The 23,974-nt window shown below is 45.1% G+C and overlaps 1 protein-coding gene across 3 annotated transcripts in view; it reads right to left on the bottom strand.

Annotated features, from left to right (window-relative positions):
• The window catches only part of LOC119172182 (histone acetyltransferase KAT7), a 57,875-nt gene that overhangs the window by 12,390 nt on the left and 21,511 nt on the right, over positions 1-23,974 (bottom strand). For all 3 annotated transcript variants that reach the window (XM_037423208.2, XM_037423209.2, XM_037423207.2), the window contains exons 11-17: positions 21,468-21,545; positions 16,339-16,430; positions 10,061-10,154; positions 8,687-8,941; positions 4,222-4,311; positions 3,099-3,239; positions 1,240-1,333 (exon numbers count right to left, since the gene is read on the bottom strand). In XM_037423208.2, coding sequence (XP_037279105.2) covers positions 1,240-1,333; positions 3,099-3,239; positions 4,222-4,311; positions 8,687-8,941; positions 10,061-10,154; positions 16,339-16,430; positions 21,468-21,545 — 844 coding nt within the window. The remainder of the gene's footprint in view (positions 1-1,239; positions 1,334-3,098; positions 3,240-4,221; positions 4,312-8,686; positions 8,942-10,060; positions 10,155-16,338; positions 16,431-21,467; positions 21,546-23,974) is intronic.

A 23,974-nucleotide genomic window follows, 5' to 3' on the forward strand; every position in this document is an offset into this window, starting at 1 on the left:
TCTCTCCCATTTGAAAATATATACCCCCAAGGATTGACTTTGCCTCTTGTACACATTGGCCTGACAATCCCAACTGAGTGTGAAGTTATATAAAAGCGCAAAACTATATTTTTTTCACCACATACAAGTTTTGCCAACAGCACGGCAGCCTTTTCGACCATACGAAGGAGCGCTGCGGTGCGGAGAAAAAAGCAGGCCATGCCCACCCTTTCTGTGCGATTAGGACAACCGAAGAGGAAACCCTCCCCCGCACGCCATCTTGGAGGCTTAGGTCGAACATTTACAGAAACTTCAGGGGATTTATATGCCAGAACCAAGATGTGATTGCGAGACCCACTATATCGGGGCACCCTGATGTAATTTTGACCTCCTGGAGTTCTTCAATGTGCACCTAAATCTTAGTACTACACAGGTGTTCTTTCATTTTGCTCCTGCCAAGACGCAGTCGCTGTGGCTGGGAACTTGACACATGTCCCCGAGCTTGGCAAAGCAGCCCTTGCTTGCTAAGCTACCATGGTTTGTGCGCAACAGCTACAGAAATAAAAAAACACAAACAACAAACACAATACGGTCTCAATAATTCAAGCAAAAAAGGAGCCAATGATTTTTTTGTTTGTATGAGAAGTTTGTTTATAAGAAGTTGGAAATACCATAGGTTCTCACAGATATGACTCGGGCAACATACCAAATTGTGTTGTAGAAGTAAAAAAAAAAACATAAATGAGTGTAATATAATTCGTCTTGCTATGTTTTGCCTTTAGTTATAATGTCAAGAGCCATGGAATCTGCTTATTGAATTTGAAGCTGACAATAGTAAATGTGTTCAATCAGATACTTGTTCACCACAACTGCTTCAAAACTACCACGAATTTAAATGCGAACCCCCAAAAAATGCTGAAGGGCATAATAGTATTCATTTGAATATTACAACATACATAATTACATGTCTGCACAAACCAAAAAGCTAATGCGTCACTACAAGGGCATAGTTGCACTTTTGCAAGCTAAAGTGCTTGAATTAGGTTGTGGAAGTTTGCGACTGTGACTTTCTCTGCTACACAATTCTTGCACAGCTGGTGATCTAATAGTTATAAATAGGTTTTTTTTACTAGACGAGGGTCAAAAAAAAATTTCAAATGTGTACATGTAAAACACCTTTAATATGAGGCAATCGGACAAGGCAAGAGCACAGGCCATGCTACCACAACAATACTATGAGATGACTGAAGTGGTACTCACTGAAGTCAATGAGCATCCTTCCATAACCTTGCCGTTGGTACGGCGGTAGCGTCAGGATGCAGGACACATTGTAGTTGAGGAACGAGTTCTTCTCCTGATCCGGGAAGGGCACAGGAAGCGAAATACGGAAATGTCAAGAATAAAAAACACATGTACAGGAGCTCCGGAAGTATATCCAAAGTGTGCGGGCAGATCCAAAGTGTGCGGGCATTTGTGGGCAGATATGTATATATGTATATATATATATATATATATGTGTGTATATATGTATATATATATATATATATATATATATATATATATATATATATATATATATATATATATATAACGGAAATCTGTTAAACGGAACTGCTGCTTAAATAGAACAACTTTCTCTGATATGACTGGTTTCATACTTGAACGCTTCGACCCACTTAACCTCTCAGTAAGCGTGTATCCACATGATGGACATATCCGGGCAAATCTCTTCCACGAACGATCGTTCCGCCGCCCGTCCGGCTGCGAAGCACATCCAGACGACGAACAAAGTGAGCAGACAAACACGCTGGCGAAAAAAAAAAATACATAGCACTGTCTGAAGCAAGAGCTGCCTGCTTCAAATCTTTAAGCTCTTGGTCGCGCATTGCATGGGCTGTTATTCCCAAACTTATGGCTGTGTCGGCTTTAGGTTTGTGCCCTCAAGCTTCAGTGTCAACGTATACATGATAATTTGGTACTGTTTCCGAGCGCCGAACTTGTTTTCTGAGAACTGTAGGCTGAGCGACTGAAGCCATTGGCAGAACATGAGCTCGATGATCTGCGATAGTGCGAGGGCTACCAAACCTCGGAGTTGATTGCGAAAAAGAGCTTGGCATTTTCCGTCTGCGACGTCCGCAGACCTTGCACGGATGGCAGGAATCCGCGACATGGAGTCACGTGATACGCCATCCACCGTGGAAAAGACGGATTCAGTCCATCGTGTGGATACACGCTAAACAAAACTCCTGTTAAATGAAACACATTTTTCCATACACACACGCACGCACGTGCACACACACACACACACACACACACACACACACACACACATACATATATATATATACATGGGCATGAATACATATCTCTGTTGTTTTTGCTAAGGCGAGAAAATGAGGGGGAGGGCTCTCATAGCAGCTGTTAGCCCCACTGCCCCCCTTCCCACCCCCTCCCCCCCAAGTTCCGGAGCTCCTGCATATGTACGCAAAGAAAAACAGACCCACTTTCAAAGATATGGCTGAGCCCCGATATCGCGCAATTCACCTCAGTCTAACATATATGAAAAGCAAACCCACTGACACTGGTGAGCAAAAAGCCTTTTTAAATAGTATATGCTTAAAGAACATATATTTAAATACGAACGAGTTGGCATGATGTCCACAACTTATTTTTGAATTGTCATTAACCAAGGAATCCTAGGCTTTCAAGTGACCATTTACACGTACGCATTATTAGAAGGCCGTAGGTTTGGGCCCTGCTAGCGAAAAGTTATTTTTTCGTCCACTCTACTTGCTTTAGATTTACACCACGGTTACTACGAATGACATCTATACTTTCCTCGGCTTTTTCGTCAGTCAGTTCTCGTTAATGTGGTGCTTAACAAAAGAAAAATGAGCCCTTAAAATTTCTCTTTCTCTCATTTGTCTACGCCATGTACACTTGGGTTAAAGCTCTCTGGTAAGTCAGCATAAACATACCGTCAGTGAAATAAGTTTCTTGTGAATAGCCGATGAAGATAGAAGGAAAGACGGCAGCAATTTAGATGCGAGTAGGCAGAAGCAAGGACAAAAACTGCAAGTGCACGTAACAGTGCACTGGCAAAACCAAGCAGTGCTTACCTTCGAGAAATACCCAACGATGTGACATCCTTCAGCATCGGCGTCGGTCATCACGTAAAAAAGAAAGGGCTCAACATCAAAGTAGAGAGTCTTGTGGTCGAGAAATAGCTTAGCAAGCAGGCACAGGTTCTGGCAGTAGGCCTAGAGGACAAAGAATCGTTACGAAGAAATGGGGTCAGGTAAGCCTCCTGTCACTCGAAGCCACTGTCCCCATAAAGCCTAAATACTTAAAGGTAAGTAGTTAGTTTGCATGTACTGACATGTAAACTGCAAGCTTACAATGACCTCCCAAGCTGGATCAATATTCGCATCTCTCATATTCCTTCACACATCATCACAATGTATCATTTACGAGCGATATTCTTTAATTCTGCTGTTCCAACACCAAACGCATACTCATTTTGAATTCTTTCTCGCACCCGTGGTGCATAACGTGACGTGACGTGTATTAGCAAAGAATGCCGAATCAGTCCTCACATGTGCTGCATACCCAGGTGCAAATCACAACAGTTTCATACAGGCAGACTGGGTCTAATCTTACAATGCCATAACCGCATTACTGCAGAAAAAAATTGCAGTTTTAGTTGGTGCTGCAAGGCATGCAAGTCTGAGGGTGCAACAATGTGCAGTAGACTACCTGTACACTTAGAGACCACATGTTGTGACACTATCAAGTTTAGTTGTACAGACGGCCAAATGTTTAACTTTCGTGCATGAGTGGCAGTTTATATTGTGTACCTTTGCCATACGACTGAATTAAGTTTCAGTTGAATTAAAGACAAGTGTATGCCCATAAAGCACATGTCCTTGAAGCAATTTATTGTAACTTCGTTCCATAATATGGCGCTGGCAGACAATAATGTGGCCGCAGCACACAATGGCTAAGGTTTCGGGCGACTTTACATGACCTCGACAGCACATGGACTTTCCTTTTGGGTGCAGTTTCAATTGCAAAGCAACTGCTTCGGAACTGCAAGGGGAACATTCCTGCATAGATGTTCTATACTGCACATAATTACAATACTACACTTCACGTTCATTCTTCGCACAGAAATTCCAAGTTGAGACACGAGCTGCATGCAAAAATCGAGTAATATGCAATTTGCGAAACGAAGACACAAACCTTGTTTTTGGCACCGTCCACCTCAAAGAAAGAGATGTTGCCCTTGCGGTAGATCTCATCACCTGGTGGGTGCCGCCACACACACTTCGCCTAGAAGAAAGTAATAAAACGAGATGCAATAACAAATGAAAATTAAGTCATCAAATTTGAAGCAAATATACTAAGGCATGGAAAGTGTTCAAACACAAAGGCAACATGAACTGCAAGCCAGGCAGCTCTAATAATGGCAAGTAGCAGCACAAAAATGTCCAGATGCTTTACATAGCACAGTTTTTTTTCTTGTAGCATATTACTGCATTTACTCGCATAATCCTCGCACTTTTTTTGCTGGAAAACCGATGCAAAGTTGGGGGGTGCGAGAATTACACAAGGAAAACTTTCCACGAAAACGTACAGAGCGAAAAAGAAAACGAAGTGGTCGCAAACCGGGATTCTCACACCAGCAATTAACAGCAAGTTTTAAAAGTACTAATTAAAACTTACCTCAACAATAAAAGCAGAGCTTAAACACAAGGCAAGATTTATTTGAGACACAAAAAGTGGAAGCAAATAGTCGAGAATTAGAATGCCATACACAAAGCTTGTGGGCGTTGCGGGCGTAGCAGTAGTGTTCGTCGCTCAACGGGAGCCCTCATAAGGTAAGCGTAGGACATCAATATTGGGCTGATGGCTATTCAACAGAATCGTCCGCAGTTTTTTTCTGAAGAAATAAAGTTTACCATCAATCCCAGTTTTAGGCATACGGTAGGCTCAACGCGTCTTGGTGGCTTCCAGCTGCCGTCACCAGTAGCGAACACAAAACTCGTAGACTGAAGGGCCTAACGGCGGCCCTGTTGCCATTGTTTAGAGCATGATCTATCACTTGCAACTTGAAGCAGCCGTGTAGCTTCAGTTCGCCCCATAACGTGCCAAATTACCGACACAGCATACCAAACACGCCGCAACGCTAGGGTGGCTAGAATGAGAAAGTGTGAAAAGCGAACCGTGTTTCCCTTGCCAAGCGGCGCCGTGGTGCGCGAGAGCTCCACTAGGTTGTGATTTAGCGTGGCGATTGGAGGCGCTGCTGCTAGCGTGGCTACTAGAGTGGTGGAGACGGCGGCAGGTGCAGTGTATGCCGGGGGAGGCTGCTGGTCACTCCCGGCAAGTGCTTCTCAGCAACGTTTGTGTTCCATGTGGTGCGATGACTTTGTTGTGTTTGGCCTTAAAATACTGAAAGGCTTCTACAAAGAAGAAAAAAAAATGCTGCGGACTTTTTTTTTTTTGCCTACGTGCAAAGCAGAATACAGATTGTGCGCTGAAAATTTTGCCCTTTTTTGCGCGCTCTGGCATGCAAAGAAAGGTTAGCAAAAAGGGAGCGGACCATCGCAAGGGTGCACAAAGTGCTCTAGGAAAATACCGCCATCAGCGAAAAACATTTCGACGCATGGTAAATATTTTCAATTTATTAACAACAGAAAAGACTTGTGTACATGTGTGGAAGGCATCAGCAAGTGAAGATATTGAACACTTTGTGGCGCTCTTAACACCTCGGCCTTTGCTTTTCGACAAATACATTTATTTACCTGAAAATTATGTCTTCTCACTTGGTTTTTAGATTCAGCGTGCGAGAATTCGTGCATATTGTCGAAGTACAGGAAGAATGCAGCGTGAAAAGACTAGTTTAAGAGATGATGCTGTCCCACCTTATTCCCAAGCCTGTCCAAATATAATAGAAAAGTTTGCCTAAAGAACGAAAAAGACGAAATGCTGCTTCATCGAACTACGTACCAGCAAATAAGTGACCCGATAACCCTAGCAGTTGGAGGATTGCCCAAATGACTCGACAAGCTGCCAAGGCAGGCGACTAGATTGGGATCTAAGGGGACTTCTGTATCCGTCAGAGTCTCTCTAAAACCTGGTAGAAACTATGGAAACCAAGTTGACACATGTGCTTAGCACAGTGCGCCTGAATTCGAATTCAGTAGCCAGTCTTCTACGATCTCTAAGCAGTTTCCAGAAATAGGCTGTGTTGAACATTGCAAATAGTTGAACAAAGCAGTGGTCAGATGATTTCACATGACGAGAGTTCTTCTTCTTTTAAGGGTCTGAACCAAGCAAAAACCAAGAAAGAAGTCAAGCAATTGAAGCCCTGTGACACGGAAGAAAAATGTCTGTTAGTTACTGTAATAAATTGTGTTGCAGCCATAAAACTAAGTGTTGTCTCAGTTTCTACACATGTTTCAGAATACTGTCTCAAGTGTAATACAAGTCCAGCATTGAGAAAATAGCAATGCGTAACTGCACGCGGTAGGTCGCACTGCCCAGGCAGATTTAGCAGCAAACGTCACAATCTATCGCGGGTTAGCACGAGGTAATGTTGGCAAACTAACGTCGTCAAAGATACCCCGCTCCACTAGAGCAAGCTTTTTTTTTTTTTTTACTTCGTTAAGATGTAGTTCAATGTCACAGAAAAAAAATGGCCCCGTATCTGCATGTAAGCTGCAAATGTCGTTGAAAGACGATAGTCTTGTGTGTGGAGAGAGTGAACAAAACATTTATTTGATGTTCTGTGCAAGAAAATCGGTGAATGGTTGTCTGGAGGCGCTGCGTTAGAGTGCCTTGAGCGTGCAGCGGAGGCGAACGAACACATCAAGTCACGTCACACGTGAGACATGAGCGCCATTTAGCAGTTTTCTTGGAAAATGGAGCGCGTGGCTCTGAGACAGGTGTACGTGCCCGTCTCAGAGGTGATAAGGTGTAGAACGCAAGGCGAAGGGTAGGTGCCACCACCCTCTCGTTTTAGCAAAGCATTGGAAACACTCGCTTGTTCGTGCAAGCGTTGCATGGTCAGGGCAGCGTGATAAGCGCTACAGTCCTTAAAACTACCTATGTATGCCTTTTCTAATAAAAGACGATCATGCAAAATTTATACGTGTTGTTGTGGTGCCCCAGACATGTGCAATAATCGCTTTTTAATCGACAATTGCACAAGTATTAACGCTGAACCTTGAGCAACATTGGTGGGCGCTGTGAATGGGGTAGGCCATTTCAAGTACCCGATGCTGTTAAGAGTGGATAAACACACAAATGTACAGACAGACCAAAATTTTTGCGTCGAAGGTCCCCAAGAAAGACTATCGTCTTTAATAAAACAGTTTTAGTTTCACCAAGCGTATAAAGAGTGGTGCAGTCGGAATGACGCTCCGTCGAAAACTTCGCTCGAATGAAATGTTCGTTCAGCAAATGCGTGTATTCATATTAGGTGAAATTGCTGTTTGATATTTACTTTGACAAAACTCCTGTACTGGCGAAAAACTCGAAACGACCATTGCGGGTTCATTGCAATGGAGAAAGCTGGCAGCGCCTCCGACTACAGCGCCACCGCTGCAAGCTCGCGAGTGGGAGCCGCCTTGGAGCGGCCGGTTTTCACACCTCCCAATTCTCGCCAACCTAGCAACGCGCACTGGCCACTTCGGCTTGGCTTGGATTGGATTGAAAATCCGTGCAATGGTACGCTGGATGGTTAAGAGATGACGCGAGATGGCGTATGAGATGACGCAGATGGTGATGACGCTTTGGCTGGAACGAGCAGACGACTTTATTGCGGCAGTTTTCAGGGGTGTGATAATTACTCGAGGAAAAAAAAAATTGTATTTTTGTTGGGCGATGTGAGGGGTGCGAGAATTATGCGAGTGCGAAGATTACGTGAGTAAATACAGTAGGTACTAAAAACCAGCAATCAAGAATTGAGGATGATCACTGTTTAATTAATAAACAGGAAAATCGTGCACATACAACATTTACACCTCATGCACCCTTCACACTTATGAAACCTCAAGTATTTCACATTACCATTTTTACTATAACCACAGCCCTTTAACCACAGCATCACAATTAATAACATTAGTTGAAAGTCAGCTGCAGTGTTGTGGGTACCCTTAATCTTTGTCAGATTTTGGCGCACTTTACAGCGGCGTGACAATTTCACACGCAGGGGTGAGCCTTCGTATCCTATAATTGCAATGCATTATTATAACTATGTATTGTTATTTTTTTTTTTGCCAAAGCTTTAAGGCAACCAGGATCCATCTAGAAATACATATCTACAGTGGCGTCCCACATAGACCAGTTTGTCTCACGGTGTTGTGCTAAAGGCTTCCCTAACTTGTTTATGATAAAGAAGATGCATATGTAGGTGTGCGCATTGCTTCTCTTCATATCACACTTGGTAAACCAGTGCTTCGGATGGCTGGCTAGCAACATCGACAAAATCGCCTTCACGCTGCCAGGGGAAACATCACTGCCTCTCGCTGTAGCAGTCCAACGAAAGGCAGTGAAAGGCAGTGAGTGTCTGCTGAGGCACCACCCAATAGGGGAATACTCAGAATTACCGTTAGTGGCATCAATCACTCGTGACTAGCATAAAACTTCAGCAGATAAAACCTATCAATCAACCAAAGCACGAGAAAAAAGCGAAGTCGCTTACGGTGTGCCGTCGCAGGATGGTGGGGCTGCCCATGTATTTGAGGCAGAACTGGCACAGGTACAATTTGGGTAGCGCCTGGTACTCCTCCGGGTAGGGAGAGCTGTACCAAACGTCCATCTCATACCGGCCCATCTCCAGCACTCGAATGCCCTGCTGATGGTGATGGTTGTGGTGGTGCCTGTGGTTGCTGCCGTGGCTGCCAGAGGACGAGCGCGGGGCAGGGGACGCTAACAGCGATGCCGCTCGCTGATGCTCCTGCGGGGATCGCCCACACACAGCTGCTTTTACAACGTCTAACTTGCTTTCAGAGACAGCTAACGCGCGCATTTCATGCACTGCACTTGTTCACAAAAAATACCATGACCTGCAAACTGTTCCGGCATGAGGACCGAGCAGCAATTATCGTACTTACTTGCGTAATGAACGCACTCACATAATAAACACACCCCCAACTTCAGTCATCAAAATTGGGAATTTTTCCCCTCCCCCACGTAATAAGCGCACCCTCTACATTTATTCGCCGCAGTCCCACTAACCGACACCTGGCACCTCCTCAATCGTTGGACCTCTTTCTTTTTTTTAAAATTATTTTGCCGACCCCCCTCTGTCACCTCGCCTCGCTCCCTCGCCCGTTGCCATGTGCCATGTTGTTTTTCTTACTATCTGTGCCCGGCACGTCCCCAGTCTTTTTTTTATCTGTGCGCCACAGCGCGGTTCATGAACGGTGCGAAGCGCACAGCGAGCGAATATCACGAAACTGCCCGCGCCAACTGACGATGGCTTCCTGCGAATACGAAAAAGCCCAACCACGTGCACGTAATTTTCGAGCGACGACGACAAGATTTGCTGTCGGGAAGGGTCCTTAGAGAAAGGATTTCGGTCTGCTGCTACTAGCGCAGTAAAGCCGGGCAACGTTGTGCATGGCAACAGTGACGTGAGACGGACCAGTCGGTCCGCTTCTTGAGGCAGGTGATTTGAAGCGCGCTATCCCGATGCTGAGCACTAAAACGTGATGTTATTTCAAAATAGGCCCTTCCTTCGCACGAAAGTAACACTACGAAGTTTCTGGCCCACTATTTTAACAATCAACGTCGACTTAATAGCTGGCTTTAGTGCCCATTTAATTGGATGCAGAAATGGTCACATATGCACGCAAAATGGTCGTGTTGGCAGAAGAATATGGAACACTGCTCTGGTTTCACTGCTGAGCTGACTGATCTGGGTATGGCAGCGGGTAAACTAGGGCTTTATGACTTCCATATTTTTTCTCCTCCAGAAACAAAGTCGTCTTTTGACAGTGTCCACACAATGGAGATGACAGCAAAATGCCCAATTAAACAAAAATCCATAATGACTCTCATGGTCAGTGCTCACCATTTCCTCTGCTGCTTTGGCTTGTGCTTCCCGAAACATCTCCAGGTCATACACAGGAGCCAGGCCATTCAGGTCTGGTTCACGGTCGGAATCACTGAGTAATATCAAAGAGAGGCACAGACAAGTTTACAGGACAGAACAAGATTTCCATTATGCATACTGAAATTTAGTGATCCTTTAAAGAAAACTACTATAGGCAGGCAAACAATTCCAAGTTTTCGGATGGTAAGTAAGAGGTATACTTGTAATGATACACAGTTGCACTGGGCTGGGGTGTCAGCCATCTATTTATTTCTAACACCTTCTTCCTCTTCGTCTCCCTCCAACCCTGCCTAACGTCCACGTACACTCTCCCTCTTTGAAGACTCATCCCTCCTGGGGCGATACATGAAAGCGTTTCCAATGGTAGCAAACTCCAGCACACCGTCATCGTTCGTGTAACCAACCCTTTTGAGAACGCTCTGTTGCACTGCGATCACACGATAAGGTACCATGTACACCTTCTTTGTGCCTGGAAGGCCTTTTCTGACGAGCACCAGATCGTTCAGTTGTATCTGGGGTATTCGCGTGTTGTGGCGGCGGTCAAAGCTTCTCTTCATATTTTTCCGGTATCGCTGGTAGGCTTCCGAGGTTTTTCGTTTTTCGCACAATTGCAGGCGGTCTGCAATGCAAAGTTCTTGATCAGCAGGAAGCATGGGTACCTGTCCGAAAGCTGCAAAATATGGGCTACAGCCGATGCTCGCAGTGTGCAACCGATTGTGATGAGCAACAGCTGCCTCCAAGCAGCACTTCCATCTGCCCTGAAAATCTGGGTACATCGAAATGAACTGCTTCAAATCCCGAATGATTCTTTCAGCCATTCCATTTCCTGCAGGATGGTATGGAGCACAGCGACGCAATGCAACTCCTCGTTCTTTCGCCCAATGTTGCAAACGCTGACTGAGAAACGCTGGTCCATTATCTGATATTACTATTTTCGTATTCTTGAATATCTCTCGACTCAAAAGAGCGATAACACTATTTGCGTCTTCCCTTCCCGTCCGTGCAGCCACTATTCTTGTGCACTGGTCTATTGCCACTAGGAAAGATTGCGTTTTTCTTACTCCTGCAGCCTTCTTCTTGAGCTCTGTGAAATCCAGATGAATGACTTCAAATGGTATGTCAGAATGTTGAGGCAAAACCATCTCATCCGTTCTCTGAAGGTACTTGGCTTTGTGAACTTGACATTGATGACAAGACTGAGCATATTGTTGAACGTACTCTTTCATGCGTTTCCACTGGAAACGCTGACGAATCTTGTGATATGTCCTCCAAATGCCGTCATGTCCACCTGAGTGCGGGAAGTCGTGATAGAGTTCCAAAATTCAAGGCCCCATTGTTTCTGGGACTGTGAACTTTCCATTGTGGAACTTAAGTTCTTCAGTTCTCTCCCACAACAATGTTGCGTTGACATTTTCCTGATCAGGAATTACCGAAAGTCTTGAAAGCGCATCTGCGTCCTTGAGGTGTTCTCCAGGCCTGTGGTGGACCATGAAAGTAAACTGCTGAAATTCACTCGCCCACCAGCAATTTTTCCTCGAAGTTCGGCGAGGTTAAGGATATACGTTAAGGCTTGGTGATCCGTGAAGAGTGTGAAGCTCCTGCCATCCAGGTAAGGTCTAAAATAGCGTACGGCCATTAAGACTGCCAAGGCTTCCTTCTCTGTAGTTGTGTAGTTAAGTTGCGTTTTTGAAAAGGTGTACGAATAGTACCCGACGACCCTCTCTTGGCGGCTCCGTGGAGAGCCGGTATCTTTCTGGTAAAGCACTGTGCCTGTGCCATAATAAGAAGCATCGGTGTGCAGTTCAAAGGGCAACTTGAAGTTTGGAAGAGTCAGGACCGGATCCGACGAAATAATGGTCACAAGGCTGTGATAAACAGATTCACACTCTGCTGTCCACTGAAATGGCACATTCTTCTTAGTCATTTCTGTGAGGCATTTGATTTTCGTCGCATAATCTCTAACGAATGGCGGGAAATGCCCTGCAAGACCCAGAAATACCCCCAAAGAGTGCAAGTCATATGGCTTCTGCATTTTTGCGATTTGTTCGAATGATTTCTGTTTTGTTGTTTTGGTTTGGCCCTCAAATACTCTTCCAAGAAACACCACTCTACTTTGGAAAAACTCACTCTTCTTGTCATTAATTTTGAGCTCGGCGTCACAAAGTGCTTGAAGTACACTAGCCAGATGGTTTGAGTGCTCTTCCTCGTTGTGGGAGTATACTATTATATCCTCTATGTAGATGTTACAAAACTTCCCGAGAAACGGTCCCAAGACATCGTTTATCATTTTCTGGAACCAAGTGGTTGAGTTCTTCCATTCAAATGGTAGTCGGTTATACTCATAGATGTTAAAGAGCGTGATGAAGGCAGAATATTTCTTGCAATTTTCAGAAATTAGGACTTGCCAAAATCCTTTACATAGGTCAATGCGCGAGAAAACTCTGCAGCCACCCGTGTCATCTATGATAGAGTATATACGTGGCATAGTAAACGGAAAAAGCTCAGTCTGCTTATTAATTTGTCTGTAGTCCGTGCAGAGTCGAAGACTTCCATCTTCCTTTGGTGCAATGGTGATGGGTGAAGCAAACGTAGACGTGGATGGACGGATGATCTGCGCATCCAACATCTTTTGAATTTAATTCTGAAGCCACACTCTCTTCTCTCGTGACATACTATAGGCCCTTTTTCTCACAACCGAGGTATCACTGAGCTGGAATGGTACCTCAAACTTTATAGTTGCCGCAGGATATCCTTTCAAGCACAGCAATTCCAGGTAAAGCGTTCTAACATCTTCACCTGACGATGGCTTCCGCAGAGTTTTAGAAGGCGAAACTGCCGCATTGATAGCGCGGCGCTTTTTTTCTATGGTAATTTCTCCTGTCCAGTAGATATTAAGGCGAAATTAGCTGATGACTGGACGTGAAAGCAGTAATTCATACGGCACTCCGTTGAGTACCAGTGCTTGCGCAGTGTCAGTGTTGCCGAGACACGATATGGTTATACAAGTCCATTTATCGTGAACATCTCGCCTTCCATCATATCCGTGTACTTCTACTGGCCTTCCCTCTTTTACTTTTGCCGTTTCAACAATATTTTCGTTTATAACAATGACGCTAGCTCCGCTGTCAACTAACGCGCTCCGTTCCTTTCCATCAACAAAAACAGATATGTACAATAGACTTGTATGAGACAGATAAACAGCTTCTCTTAACGTCGTCGGGTGGAAGCCGAGACCCTCTCTATTTAGTTTTTTGTCACGTCATCTAGCTCTTCGCCATGGTCTGAGCCTCCCTGGTCGGTCAAAAAAGACACTGGTGTTGCAATAGGTCTCCAGTTTGCAAGCGGGCGTCGTTCCTCAGCTCGTGTAGTCCCTGTATTCCTTGCAGCAGGTGTCATGGGTTGACGCTGGGTTCCTTGGTCCTGAAGGTAGATGTTTCGCATTCCCCGCAGGAGTTCTTCGACCGTCTTGGGTCCTCCCATTTGTATTTGCTTCTGTAGGTCCGGACTTAAACCATGGATGATAAGCGGAACCACAGACGTCTCAGGCAAAGACGAGTCCGCCAGATGTAGCAAGCGCCTTTTCTCATAAAAATAGCTGAGTGCAGATTGCCGGGAATGGGTGCGATGCGCAGTTGAGACCTGATGTTTCTGCGAATCTGCACGGAATCAGGGCACTGGTCAATAGAGTTGGGGCCCAAATCGTCGAGTAACTTGAGGCCCGATTTGGTCCCAGAAAGCCTGAGAAGCTGTGAGAGCTCTTGCGCCTCTATTATCTCTTCGAGTGTATTGTGAACACCGAGCTAGCAAAGGTTTCCAGTGCTTGTGCTTACAGGCAAGCTGAGCGCGAGCATGAAGACCTTTGTTACTCCTCTCTGCAACATGCCAATTATGCATAGCCGCCGAGTATGAAAGGTGGCAGAGCACAAACGCATGTATGATGCAGATGAGGCCGAGAGCACTTTCCGTCTTGGTAGTGATCTGCCCGAGTGCAGCTCCGTTAGCGCCGTTGGACTCGATATACATTCCCAATATTCGCAGCGAATCCACTCTGGGCACTGGGGAACTGTCACCAGTGAAAAGCCGTATTTCACTTTGAGACGCAGGTTTCCAGTCACGGTGGCCGCCGCCTCGGGGTCTTTTCTTGTAGAGCAGAAGTTCACATTTCGATGGGGAGCACCTGAGACTGGTGGGACAGAGGAAACGTTCGGTCATGTCGATTGCACGCTGCATGGCTTCCTCAACTTGACCATCGCTCCCACCGGTGCACCAGATGGTTATATTATCTGCGTAGATGGTATGATTGATTCCTTGTACCTTCGCGAGTTCCTTGGAGAGCCTGATCATCACAATGTTAAATAGTGTTGGTGAAATAACTGAGGTGTGCCGCGTGCACCGAGGTTGATCTCTCGTGAGAAGTACCCTTCGATCTTGAGCTTGGTAGTTCTCTGGCAAAGAAAGGATCTCACGAAGTCGTAGACCTTCTTCCCTAGCCCTAGGCTGGCAATAGACTGGAGAATGAATTCGTGAGAAACGTCGAAAGCCTTCTCCAGGTCTAATCCAAGGATGACTCTGGTATCACCTGTGCTCCGGTCGACGATCTGATGCTTTATCAGCTTCATGGCATCCTGTGTCGAGAGGCCAGCTTTGAAAACAATAATATTGTGGGTGTACATGTCATTGGTCTCGAGGTGCACCTTAAGTCGGTTCAGAAGGGCGTGCTCTGCGACCTTACCGACATAGGAAGTTAAGGAAATCGGTCTTAGATTATCTATTCCTGGTGCTTTACCAGGTTTCGGGATTGTAACTGTGTAGGCCGTCTTCCACTGTGCGGGGACCTCCCCACTGCGCCACACCTCATAAATCTTTTCCGTAAGGAGTTCGATGGAGTCATCATCAAGGTTCTTGAACATCTTATTGGTTATACCATCAGGGCCATGATAGTAGGCTTCACGCCGTTTCTTACTGGAGTCAGCACGAAATTCTCATAGTACTGAAGTTTCATGTTGATCCTCACCGTACTTTTAGCAAGTAAATGGTCTGGAGTGAGCTTCATTTTAGTGCTTATATAGGAAACAAATGCATCAGTGCTCACTGCCTCCGGAAGAGGTAGTTCCTCTTCATCTTGAGGCGTGGCAGTCAAGATCCGCACCGTGTTAATTTGCTCCAATGGTGAAGTCCACCCACATCTTGAAAGTCCGCACAGAAAGTATACGCGGCTGCGCCGATTTGTAATGATACACAGTTGCAATAGGCTGGGGTGTCAGCCATCTTATTTATTTCTAACACCTTCTTCCTCTTCGTCTCCCTCCAACCGTGCCTAACGTCCATGTACAATACTCATTAAACAGAAAATGCATTGCAGGCTTATTAATAAATTGCTCATCTACAAAAGCCACTCTCATTGTGAGAGAGGCTTGCTAAGCCAAAAAAGACACAACAGTTGGAAGCGATTGTGATACAACCTTGAAGGTAATGCATAAGATTTCCGGGACGTCACACGTTTTGAAACACCTACCTACCTACCTACTTGGTCCCGGTAAATTTTTAATCGGTAGAGGAGGACTACATTGCATTATAGAAAGACCAAAGACCAGACTATGCAGGTTTCCAAAGGTTTTGCTAAGACATACATGCCAAAATATGAGAAGAATACTTTCAAAATCAGCAATATTGGTTGCCTTTTACAATAAAAACTAAACAAGTGTGCTATACTTCACAGCTGGTGTAAATTCGAAGCAAATGTACCGCCCTTTAAACAGTTTTTTCAACAAGAGAATACACGGAATAAAAGAATGTGTTAGAAAGCCGGAAGAACAATAATGGCTTTATCCACAAAGATATAAGCCCTTGAAATTGCCATCTTTTGTTCATTCAAGGCTGGAATAAGCACCGCACGATATCTCTACCACTGTCCAGAAACCAGATATCACGCAAAATGTTATCGCGTAACCAGAATACTCAACACAAGACTCTCTAGGAATCGTGACGTAATATAAGACACAATATGTATGTAATGCAGTCTTCAACGCACAACTTCAAGCACTCATGCCATATCAAATCAATGTTCGTAGATAATATATAGCAAAGCACAAGTGGCTACTCTAGATAGATTTAGTAAGTGTGCAAGCAAAATGCAGACTGACGCTCGGCTCTCATGTTTTTTTTTGGACAGGCCGCACTCCTAAATATCACGCGGAAGGCTCAAACTTGCACTGTTGCTAAAAAATCTCACTCACAGCATGCCTCTGGACCTTGTTCTTGGAGACATCTTCTCCCTTCGATGTTCCAAGATCTTTTGGTAGCGTTCCTTCTGCTCGGTAGTTTGCACCTGCCAAGCAATTTGTACAGCTATGTGTATTCTCATCGGCGGGGAAAAAAAAAGGTAACAACTAGTAAACACTGCAAAAGCCGCAAGATTACTGCAGAGCAGGAAGTGCCACAGCAATGCCGCTGACCTCCGTTGATTCTAATCTGTACGACAATACTCACTGGTTCAGTGGACGCAACAGCGAGTATCAAATGCAGCTAGAGTGTTAGATTAACATTTTGTAATGCCACAAGACTAGGCTTCTGCGAATAGCAAATTTTAGGTTTGATTTTGAAGCGAATAGTCATTTTGGTCGAATAATTTCTAATCGAATTCGAATAGTATATATGACATAAATAAATGGGCATATTTATCACGACCCAACTAACCTACACAATATTTTTTTTTTAATCGAATGAAGGCCTCTATGCAAACGCCTTCTTTTTTTTCGTTCGAAGGAAGTCAAAAGAACTTTGGTACAACTTCAGATAGGATGTGAGTGATAACCTGTAAAATACATAACCATTTAAAATTTATTATACTTGTAGCATATAACCTGTCATAACAAGCTTTCATGCTTCAAAAAATTATGAATCCATTTGAGAGTAATATGTTAACTTAAAGGGCCCTGCAAGTAGCCAAGGAATAAATTCACTAAAAAGCTGATTGCCTCACAAATTCACTGCCGCAAACATTTTTAAAATCCGTCGAGTACGAGCGTAGTTGCAAAGATTTGTCGCACGCTGCAATTCCATTCTCTTTTCTCGTCCCCACAAAAGCACTGGAAGCTAAGCAGGGAGGGATAGCATGGGGAAAGAAAATAGGTTGTGTGCATCTAGTGACTTCGAGCACCTTTTCTCTCCTTTTTTTTCCCTTTGAATACGTGTCTTTTCAGGGCAATCGCGCACATACGCGTGGACAAAGGGCGGCCTCCTGCGGCGGCTCAGGTAACGAACAAGCGCGCCATGCTCAAATCAGACAATCGCTGATACAATGGCTGTGACAAGCGATTTTTGAGCTTGTGGCGTCATTTGCAGAGTGAAGAGTAAAGATCTTTAGCTGACTGAGAATTTCTTGTGAATAGTAGGCTGCGTGCTCCGCTTTAATATTTGGCTCGCCTGGTCTCGTTAGCCTTGACAACCGATCCACAGCCTTTTCTGACCACGTTCAAAAAATGTTGCAGTGCCCCTTAAGTCTGAAGTGGGGCTTCGCGGCAGAACGAATTTCCCTAGGCAAGGCGCTTTCACAGCTTAGCAACCCTAGACTGCAGCGAAACCACCTTTACAAGTGATTAGATGTGGATTAATATACATTCATTCGTTCATTTCAAATACTTTGAAATTTTCACTAACTTAATTAGGAATACCCTACAATTCATTCAAATATTCGAGCACTCAAATATTCGCACAAGCCTACACAAGACATAACTTTTACTATGAACAGACCTCTTGTAAGCGAGAATCACAATGTAATGTAAGACACAATAGGTAATGGAGCATGCCGTCCTCAACCGAGTCAACAACTACCTCGAATCTACGGAAGCATACCCGCACACCATCTTCAAATTCCGGGCACGCCTGTCGACTCAGGATGCGATGCTCCAGCTCAAGCATTAGGTCCTGGACAACAAGTCTCGCAGGACTAAGGCAATCTTGGGCATGGACCTAGAGAGTGCTTTTGACAGTGTCAGCCATTCTGCCATTCTGAAACAGATCTCTGAGCTCGACCTCGGAGAGAGGGTTTACAACTACGTTTGAGATTTCCTCACAGGAAGAAGAGCCAACCTTCTAGCGGGTGATATCGTAAGAGAGGAACAGGAGCTTGGTAGCAGTGGGACCCCACAGGGCTCGGTGATATCCCCGATGCTATTTGATTTGATCATGATTGGCCTTGCCAAACGGCTCCAAACAGTGAATGATGTGAATCACACGATATATGCAGATGACATCATGATCTGGTGCTTCAGGGGTAGTGACGGCCAGATTGAGACGGCCCTGCAGGATGCTATTCAGATTGTCGAGGGGTACCTTGCTGGCACCGGTCTCTGATGCTCTCCCAAAAAGTCTGAACTCTTGCTGTACCGGCCTACCCTTTTAAGGGAAGGCCTTCCAAGAGTTTCATTAAAACAAGAGCAAATGAAGAGGTTCGATTGCACACCAAAGGTGGGGGCACCATTCCTATTGTCAAACACATCTGAGTCCTTGGAATGATTATCGAATCCAACGGGGTGAAAGGTAAGACTGTTAACAAGCTCTTTAACAAGGTCACAAACAGCGTCAGACTTATCAGGTGAGTCACAAATAGAAGAGATGAACTGAAGAAGGCCAGCCTCATTAGGCTGGTACACTGCTTTGTCATTTGCCACAACGCATACGTAGCGTCTAAGCACAACTGGTATAAAGGCGAAAAGAAGAAGAGTAGTATCATCATCCGTAAGACATACAAAGTTGTCCTTGGCCAACCAGAATCACCCAGCACTGATAGATTACTCCAACTGGGAGTTCTTTGGATGAAATAGCGGAAGAACAGCGAATTTCACACCTCGAAAGGCTTGCTCTTACCAAGACGGGAAGACATATATTACAAGAGTTGGGCATCACATATCACAGACAGCATGGTGACAGGGTGGACATACCTAAGCCAATTATAGAGAAAATACACATTGCCCAGATTCTAAGAAACATGAACCCGATTCACAACCCAGGTCGCAGAAAAGCCAGAGAACTACACTTCTACTGAAAACATACTGCAACAATAAATACACGCGTTTCACTGATGCAGGGTGCTATCCGGGCGGGCGGTGATTCGCTATCGTCATGATTAACACCGACAAAACGACAACGCGAGCAGCTAGTGTTAAGACCAAACACCCAGAGATAGCTGAAGAAATGGCCATTGCTCTAGCTATAACTGACCCTCAAACTCAGACTGTGCTCAGTGACTCACGCTCAGCAGTACGGAATTTCCCTAAGGGTCAGATTTCGACTGAAGCCCTTCACGTACTGGTGCATGCCGGCCAGATTTCCCAGGCTACCTTGATCTGGATCCCCGCCCATATGGGCGAAGTCTGCCTGCCCTTCCCCAACCTTAACGAGGTAGCGCACTCCGCCACACGCAACGCTACAAACCATGGAGGAGGCGATGGGCTTGTTGAAGAGTATGTGAACCGTGATCGACCTACGGGATACAATGACCTGACCAAGGCGTTCTACTTGGCCCGCCGATGCTATTCTCCGCCTCATGACAATTTATGCAGAGCCCAAGCAGTTACCTGGCGACAGTTGTAAACGAGCACTTACCCTAGTCTACTGATATGTCATCCAATATACCCCGAGATCTATAGTACTAACCTCTGTAAGGTCTGCCAGACAGACACAGCTACGATAACACATGCTCTGGGAATGCGAGGCTAAGGCGAAGCGCATTATTCCCGATGTTCTTTTGGCGAGGTGGGAAACCGCTCTGCGGAGCTCCAAGCTCGCCGACCAACTCTGGGCAGTCCAGCAGGCCCGTGAAGCGGCGGAGAGGCAAAGCCTTGAAATCCCGACGTAGAGATTTGAGCCCGGGCCACTAATTTGCCGGACAATAAATAAAATGTTTTTACACCACCCCCACCACAATAGGTATGGCCACTGCGAAGTTATGGTACCCGATTCTTTACGCATTCACAATTTCTAACCAATGGTAATAAAGAATAGAATATTGAAACACAAAAGAATATGTAGTTACATCACTTTTTGCCGGATTTGCCTGCAGCACCACATGTATGAGAGCCGTCACTAAGAACAACCAGCTGCAAATCAGCTTAAAGCTATGCTGCTGCATTCCAACTAAGCCATCATCCATACCCCTAGTACCGTAATTACTCGAATCTAACACGCACCTTTTTTCCGGTTAAGCGAGTTCATAAATCGCATGCGCGTTAGAATCGAGTACGAACAAAAAAATTAGGGTCAATCTATTGCCATCAGCAAATCCAAAATGGCTGCCCCCTACGTGCGTCGTCATGGCGCATCGGCCATTTCTGCCTATGTGTTTCCCATGTGCGGCACTTCGTACGTGTGCTGAGGAGTTTGTCATCTAGTAGTGCATTAGCATCGACGGCGTGGAAGGGCAGACTCCAAAAATTCGAGTGCACCACAATGCCGCTTTTAAAAAAAAAGTCATCGCGTGTGCAGAAACGGACAAAAATCGGGCCGCATCGCGGTCGTTTGGAGTTCCCGAAACGTGCGTGCGGGACCGGCGGAAACAAAAGCAGGAGATTGTCGACAGCAAAGCTTCACGCAAAGGCTTCAGTGGACCACAGCAGGGTCGGTTTCCGCAAATTAAAGAGCTGCTCGGCGAGTATGTGCTTGAGCAGCGAGCGGCACAGCGGCCCGTGACGACAGAACTGCTCCAAGTGCGGGCTATGCAATTAGTCTTAGAAAAAGGTCTAATGCGGAGCCAGTTTAAAGCGAGCAGGTTCTGGCTAACTAACTTTATGAAAAGGAAAGGCTTTTCCCTCCGAAGGGGAACCTGCATATGGGAAAAGCTTTGCGGAGGAGTACGATAAAAAGCTTCGCAGTTTTCAGAGGTTCGTCCTAAACTTGCGGCGCAACAACAGCTACCTGCTTGGGCAAATCGGGAATGCCGATCAGACGCCTCTTTACTTCGACATGCCTGGCACCACAACCGTCGAGAAGAAGGGGACGAAGCAAGTTCGCGTGCTGACATCGGTCCACGGTAAAACTACCGTGACGGCAATGCTCTGTTACACATCAGATGTGCACAAGCTTCGCCCGTACCTCATATTTAAATGGAAGACGCTCCCGAAAGGAGTCGTTTTTTCGAGTGGTGTGATCGTGCGGGGCAGCGAGAAAAATGGGTGCACGTTGCAATCGATGTCTTACGTTTTTTTTTTTCGCGGTGGAAATCGAGTGCGCGTTACAATCGAGGGCGCGGTAGAATCGAGTAAATACGGTACTTGAATGCAACATCGCACTTCTGCAGCTATGTCATCACAGATTCATCAGCTGTCAGATTGGTACGCATCTATGAGTGATCTTTAGAAATACTGACGGGCTTTTTGAGGTTGATCTGCCGGCTCATCTGCTGCTGGCGTTCCACCTTCTTCTTCGTTCGTGCCCTGTACTGCTCCTGCATGAAAAAAGTGACACAAGCATAATGAGTATAAATGCGATCATTAAGCACGGCCAAAGCTACAGTCCATCCAAATCATCAGCCATCCAAGTTAATTAACCCCTTAAATGCCCACTTTTTTTTCCAAAACTTCCGGTCAAAAAGTGCCTATATTTTTTATTGCAGATTTCAATTCTGGTTATATTAAAAAGTAGCTAGTCGATTTTGAAAAAATATTTTTACCACATACTTAGTCAAACCAATAGAATAAAGTTTATTTCTGAACAATACATAGAAAACGAGCTACCTGCTGCTGATAAGATTAAAAACCTTATAAACAAAACAGTTACAGGCGCCACATCTTTCTTCACTTGTGTAGGCAAGCACCCTTGGGGTATTTCACTCTGTAAGCTTTGGGGCTGTGCGGAAAATTTCAAAATGCGGAATAACACAAGGCGGCTTCACTGGCGGGCACTTGCAGTGTTTGCGTGCGAGCTTTGTTCATCATTATCAGAGGAGCTACTCATTCACCGTCATTGCTGTCTTAACTTCAGGACACAACATAAATATATGTACTTGAATCATTATCCCTCAAAAAAGATGAGGAAAACAAATAGCTTCTTTTTTGTGTTCACGGATTAGCTATGAATGGGTCGCCGCCACCACCGCATGCCGTTTTTTCAGACAAAAACCGCGCTTCTGCTGCAAGAGAAAACTAAATCCTTGAGAAATACTGCCATCTAGTGGATGACACACGATGCGACCCGTAAATGAGTGCTTCTTCGCCTGAACGCTAGAGGGGAGTACCTGTTCCGCTAGAACGAGTTCTACTCATCCAAAGCAGTTTGACGACAGTTTGGGTAGAACGAGCTCTGCTCGTCCAAAGGAATTAAGGGGTTAATCATAATCCTTTTTGTTAATCTGCATACAGTGATGCGACCGAGGTCTCCTGATTTGGAGCACTTTGGAGCAGCAAAAGTCTTCATTTTGGAGCAATCTGGAGCAGCTAACTTCACATCCTGGAGGAGAAGTAAGTTGCATTTACAACCCAGGACATGAATAATTATTTCAGGGCTCTTGTCAAGAACTGAAAATATTTTGATTCATTGCAAATGCCATAGAGTTAATAATCTTAAGGAGCACTCCCTATTTCACGCGATGATGCACAAATAAAGGCGTCATGCTGTTGAGCGTTCTGAAAAAACTGGTTGAATAAAATTCTAATTCATGAAATAACATACTAAACACCCCTATGTAGTTATCAGCCCATATGGTAAAGAAACGCTGTGATGTACAACTCTAGAGACTCACACAGTTCTAACTGCATTTCCTTAAAGGGCCACTCAGCATGCCCTATACCAAATTTTAGTTAGATTGTTGAAATTGTTGGGTGTTCGATGAGGAAAATTTTGCTACAAAAGCTTTTAGAATCGGTTCATTACGAGCCGAGAAAACTGTTTTTTTGAAGCGATGCAAAACAAGGATGAGAGGAGGCGAGCTCGAAACCCCTGCCGCGCAGCCTTCGCAAGCCAAACATTTTTCCCACCCTCTCTAGTATCCGACCAAGAGGTCACGTGCGCATGACGTGCCGAAACGAACCCAACTACCGAACACACGAACGGCGATTCTTCTTTTATTTATTTTTTTACTAGCGTTGTTTTGAGGTCTACTGCCTGTTTCTGCGGGATGGTTTCGAAACGCTGGCTTAGACGTGGTAGAATAGATGAGCACAATGAGGGCGCGAACGTGCAGGAGTGTTCCAAGGCTGTCGTCTGCTCGGTGCGCTGACCGCGGAATCGCGGGGACACAAACGCCAGCACATTAGCCCGCATCTCATTGCAATTCACGGTGGAAAAAATGAAAAAAAAAAAAAAAAACGCTCACAGCCTCTTACTGCATGCTATTATTTATCTAGAGATTTATTAATCTTTTCGAGCAACAAATACATAAACTGCGCATGTTGTGTTAAATAATTTTTGCCATGTCACGTGCCACTGTTAGCAACGTCAGAGCATAGTCGTCTACAAAGAGGCCTATCGTCACTGCATTGGCATGTACGTAGGGCCATTCATGCGCACACGTCATGCACTCATTCTCTGGGCGTGCGCCCGCAAAAGGAAGGGGGAGCAGTGTTCATCTTGAAATTTGACCTATTTCCGCGGCACGTAGCGTTGCAAATTTTGGCAGACGTGATCATGAACGCCTCATCTACGCATTGCACTTGTCAGCTCAAAATTGTCAAACCTGGTGAGTGGCCCTTTAGGATGAAATCAACGATAAAGAAAGGTTCATTTTCTTCACAACCGATTATATTGCTGGGTGTAACATGACGTCATTTAGCCAGTCTCAAAGAGCCAATCTCCTCCGACACTCATCTCTCTGTGGTGTAACTACACAATTTGACAAACTCGTTTTCTTTGTGCAGCGATGTTTGATGTGACTAGGGT

Source organism: Rhipicephalus microplus, chromosome 4 (genome assembly GCF_043290135.1).
Source record: "Rhipicephalus microplus isolate Deutch F79 chromosome 4, USDA_Rmic, whole genome shotgun sequence".
Lineage (NCBI taxonomy): Eukaryota > Metazoa > Arthropoda > Arachnida > Ixodida > Ixodidae > Rhipicephalus > Rhipicephalus microplus.